The 5277-nt window shown below is 35.6% G+C and overlaps 1 protein-coding gene across 1 annotated transcript; it reads right to left on the reverse strand.

Moving 5' to 3' along the window:
• Window positions 1-1707: 1707 nt before the first annotated feature.
• On the reverse strand, window positions 1708-1962 carry Smp_201920 (unnamed protein product; the record flags this gene model as incomplete). The annotated part of the gene is made up of 1 exon (XM_018791483.1): window positions 1708-1962. The coding sequence occupies one exon, from the start codon at window positions 1960-1962 to the stop codon at window positions 1708-1710; it is 255 nt and encodes an 84-aa protein (XP_018645353.1).
• Between the last annotated feature and the right edge of the window lie 3315 nt (window positions 1963-5277).

The raw sequence follows: 5277 nt of genomic DNA on the forward strand, positions 1-5277 counted from the left end.
CCCAGATGTTGCTTGGAAAGATATGCAAACAGCTGTGAAAACAGCAGCGACATCTATTAGTGATTTGAACCATAATGTTACGGAAAACCAGTGGATTTCTTCTAAGTCTATTGTTCTGATGGATTCTCGTAAACTCATCCCATCAGGCTCTGAACACGATGAAGAGCGAAAGCAAATCAGGTCTAGACTAACCAAAATTCTACGGAACGATCGCCTTCAAATGCCCTGGTACTGCCGAGAGTGAGGAGGGCCCGTCCTGTTGCTTTTTTTTTCTTTTGGTTATCATACCTTTGGTCCACTACACATTCATATATTAGGCCGTTAAACACGATTTTTCGCTATTTTTCGAAAGTTTGTGTGTTTTGCCTAATTCTTTTCTGAATCCGTCATTCACTTCTCATATAATCTATCATCTTTTCTCCATCTTTTACTGTAATACTCGCCACTGCATTTACTTTCACTTTGTTTCTTAACCATTTTCTATGCATGCTACATTCCTATATTAGACTGTAGAACACGGCTTTTCATCATATTTTGAAAGTTTGTGTGTTTTGCCTATTTCTTTTCTGAATCCGTCATTCACTTCTCATATAATCTATCATCTTTTCTCCATCTTTTACTGTAATACTCGCCACTGCATTTACTTTCACTTTGTTTCTTAACCATTTTCTATGCATGCTACATTCCTATATTAGACTGTAGAACACGGCTTTTCATCATATTTTGAAAGTTTGTGTGTTTTGCCTATTTCTTTTCTGAATCCGTCATTCACTTCTCATATAATCTATCATCTTTTCTCCATCTTTTACTGTAATACTCGCCACTGCATTTACTTTCACTTTGTTTCTTAACCATTTTCTATGCATGCTACATTCCTATATTAGACTTGTAGTGGCCTAAATCTGATTCCTTTTTGATCGTACGTACCGTCTATCCTCGTATGTAATAAATGACTTTATCCGCGTTGGTGAATAACGGAATTAAGTAAGTCAAATACGAGAATGGATTTAGAATACATATATTTCCTACACTCATTGATCTGGCCAGGGAATCTGAACGATGAAGTAAATAGATGAGAGCAGAACATAAATGACGCGCATTGGAGATGGCTGGGAAGCCAACTCGAGAGCGAGGCGAAAATGACATGCAGTGGAGATGGCTGGGAAGCCAACTCACTATGAGCAAGCATTAATCAACATTTATAGTCAGACAAAAATGAATGACAGACATGCGATGAATAAGATACGAAATGTGCATACACATGCGCTCATATAAAAAATATAGTCAAGGTCGATAAGCGAATAATTAACAAGATCAAAATATGACTCATAACATTATAGGTGAATTGGCTTGTCCAGGAACTAGAATAAACTATGTAGGTGTAATATAGTACACGACGTTGCACTACTCCCCACATAGCTCCCCCCAGAGTTTCTGGAGGAAACACTGGTATGCAAAATAAACAAGGGAGAGGAGGTGTATATGCGTTCACAAAACGAAATTAAAGTATTAGCACATTAATTTGAAAACAACACTGAAATGGCATGTGGATAACGTTAATAACATGTAGAGAAAAAAAGTTGTACTATATCGAATAAGTTAGTGTCAATCGAGGAGCGAGTTTATTAAACGAAAGTGTCATACTTATGTAAAAAGGTACATGAATATTCTCAAAATGAGGACAGAAATGGAAATGTTAGCATGTGATTATGAGCAAATTAGTAAGCGTACAAAAAAATTTAACATGCATTTATGTAGTGACTGTCCGAATGATAAAATAACATGTTCGTATGAGCGATTCGAAATATCGTGAAAATAGAATATAACAGTAATTGCTCTGTAGTGCTGACTGAATATGAGGATAAAGAACAGTAAAATATGAATATGTCCCGATAAGCCGCAGGAGAGTAAATATAGTCGATTGGCGATTAGTGGATTCGAATTTACATGCCGGGAGTTCATGTGGGATAAAAATAATTCAGTCGTACGATGATGACTGCATCAACGGGTGATATTCGTGCTATACTGCTATTGATAGTGATAATAAAATGCGAAGTTGTCGTTGCGCTGGGTTATCGTTAAATATGTATTGGCTGAATGACCAGAGGAACAGGATAGTGACTGCGGAGACGAGATATGCGGAGTCGTATTCCTTTATGGTCATGCAGCCTAGCGTGGTTTGTGTAGTTAGAGGGATATGCACTCAACCTCATTTGTTACGAAACCGTTTTAAGGCGTAATAAAAATACCAATACATATGATAATAAATGACAGCGAATGAGACTGACTTGAATGTGACGAACAAGAGTGGATCTTTGAGAGACCAGCTCTAACTCTATGTTCTGGTGTACAGTGCAATGAGAATAGAATATTAATAGCAGTAATTGAATAGTGTTTATAGGTAATGGATGATGCAGCATTCAGTTATACGTGCGAATGAATAGATAATATGAACACAATCATTACTAATCGGCTGGTAATGCGGCGTCAAACACGACGGTTGCTGCGTACCAATGAGATGAATGGACATTAGTTGTGTCGAGAACATAAGTTTCTACTATCGGGAGTATGACTCCAAACTTATGTCTATGATAGAGTGTAATATTAGACCAAAAATGACATGAAAAAAAAATGGAACGAACTCACTTGAATCAGGAATAATTTACGTCATTGGATAATAAAAATAATCCAGTGAGTTTCGAATATCATAACGTGTAATGTTCATATAATTATAATTTGTTCGATTAGTGAGTTGACTGCGTAAATGTCATAGTTTAACGTTAATACGAACAAAAGTAATAATTCCACGTTAGATGATGATATGACATTATTGTAATAATGAGCATATAATGATTATTAGGAATATGTCGTCGGCGTTTGCATTTTTGATTTGTGCTCGCTCGTTGCGGTCGCCAATTATGTTGTGAGTTCGTACATCGAGGTTGTCGATTCTGGTCCGTGCTCGTTCGGCGAGGCATCCAATTATGTTGCGTGTTCGCATTTCGGGCTAACCAATATGTAGTGGAGTGCTTCGTTAATCGATAGTCTCGATAACCGTTATTATATCATCGTAAACGGTGTATAATATCAGAAGACAAAGGGAAGCAGCAACTACATTTTTATTGATAAATAACATGGGCTAGAAGGCAGTGAGCACATTAGCAAATGTAAGCAAGCGAAGGAAAGATGACGCATAGTGCAGATGGCTGGGAAGCCAACTCGCTATGAGCAAGCATTAATCAACAGACTGTAGAACACGGCTTTTCATCATATTTTGAAAGTTTGTGTGTTTTGCCTATTTCTTTTCTGAATCCGTCATTCACTTCTCATATAATCTATCATCTTTTCTCCATCTTTTACTGTAATACTCGCCACTGCATTTACTTTCACTTTGTTTCTTAACCATTTTCTATGCATGCTACATTCCTATATTAGACTGTAGAACACGGCTTTTCATCATATTTTGAAAGTTTGTGTGTTTTGCCTATTTCTTTTCTGAATCCGTCATTCACTTCTCATATAATCTATCATCTTTTCTCCATCTTTTACTGTAATACTCGCCACTGCATTTACTTTCACTTTGTTTCTTAACCATTTTCTATGCATGCTACATTCCTATATTAGACTGTAGAACACGGCTTTTCATCATATTTTGAAAGTTTGTGTGTTTTGCCTATTTCTTTTCTGAATCCGTCATTCACTTCTCATATAATCTATCATCTTTTCTCCATCTTTTACTGTAATACTCGCCACTGCATTTACTTTCACTTTGTTTCTTAACCATTTTCTATGCATGCTACATTCCTATATTAGACTGTAGAACACGGCTTTTCATCATATTTTGAAAGTTTGTGTGTTTTGCCTATTTCTTTTCTGAATCCGTCATTCACTTCTCATATAATCTATCATCTTTTCTCCATCTTTTACTGTAATACTCGCCACTGCATTTACTTTCACTTTGTTTCTTAACCATTTTCTATGCATGCTACATTCCTATATTAGACTGTAGAACACGGCTTTTCATCATATTTTGAAAGTTTGTGTGTTTTGCCTATTTCTTTTCTGAATCCGTCACCCACTTCTCATATAATCTATCATCTTTTCTCCATCTTTTACTGTAATACTCGCCACTGCATTTACTTTCACTTTGTTTCTTAACCATTTTCTATGCATGCTACATTCCTATATTAGACTGTAGAACACGGCTTTTCATCATATTTTGAAAGTTTGTGTGTTTTGCCTATTTCTTTTCTGAATCCGTCATTCACTTCTCATATAATCTATCATCTTTTCTCCATCTTTTACTGTAATACTCGCCACTGCATTTACTTTCACTTTGTTTCTTAACCATTTTCTATGCATGCTACATTCCTATATTAGACTGTAGAACACGGCTTTTCATCATATTTTGAAAGTTTGTGTGTTTTGCCTATTTCTTTTCTGAATCCGTAATTCACTTCTCATATAATCTATCATCTTTTCTCCATCTTTTACTGTAATACTCGCCACTGCATTTACTTTCACTTTGTTTCTTAACCATTTTCTATGCATGCTACATTCCTATATTAGACTGTAGAACACGGCTTTTCATCATATTTTGAAAGTTTGTGTGTTTTGCCTATTTCTTTTCTGAATCCGTCATTCACTTCTCATATAATCTATCATCTTTTCTCCATCTTTTACTGTAATACTCGCCACTGCATTTACTTTCACTTTGTTTCTTAACCATTTTCTATGCATGCTACATTCCTATATTAGACTGTAGAACACGGCTTTTCATCATATTTTGAAAGTTTGTGTGTTTTGCCTATTTCTTTTCTGAATCCGTCATTCACTTCTCATATAATCTATCATCTTTTCTCCATCTTTTACTGTAATACTCGCCACTGCATTTACTTTCACTTTGTTTCTTAACCATTTTCTATGCATGCTACATTCCTATATTAGACTGTAGAACACGGCTTTTCATCATATTTTGAAAGTTTGTGTGTTTTGCCTATTTCTTTTCTGAATCCGTCATTCACTTCTCATATAATCTATCATCTTTTCTCCATCTTTTACTGTAATACTCGCCACTGCATTTACTTTCACTTTGTTTCTTAACCATTTTCTATGCATGCTACATTCCTATATTAGACTGTAGAACACGGCTTTTCATCATATTTTGAAAGTTTGTGTGTTTTGCCTATTTCTTTTCTGAATCCGTCATTCACTTCTCATATAATCTATCATCTTTTCTCCATCTTTTACTGTAATACTCGCCACTGCATTTACTTT

The sequence above is a fragment of the Schistosoma mansoni genome (genome assembly GCF_000237925.1).
Source record: "Schistosoma mansoni, WGS project CABG00000000 data, chromosome 2 unplaced supercontig 0332, strain Puerto Rico, whole genome shotgun sequence".
Lineage (NCBI taxonomy): Eukaryota > Metazoa > Platyhelminthes > Trematoda > Strigeidida > Schistosomatidae > Schistosoma > Schistosoma mansoni.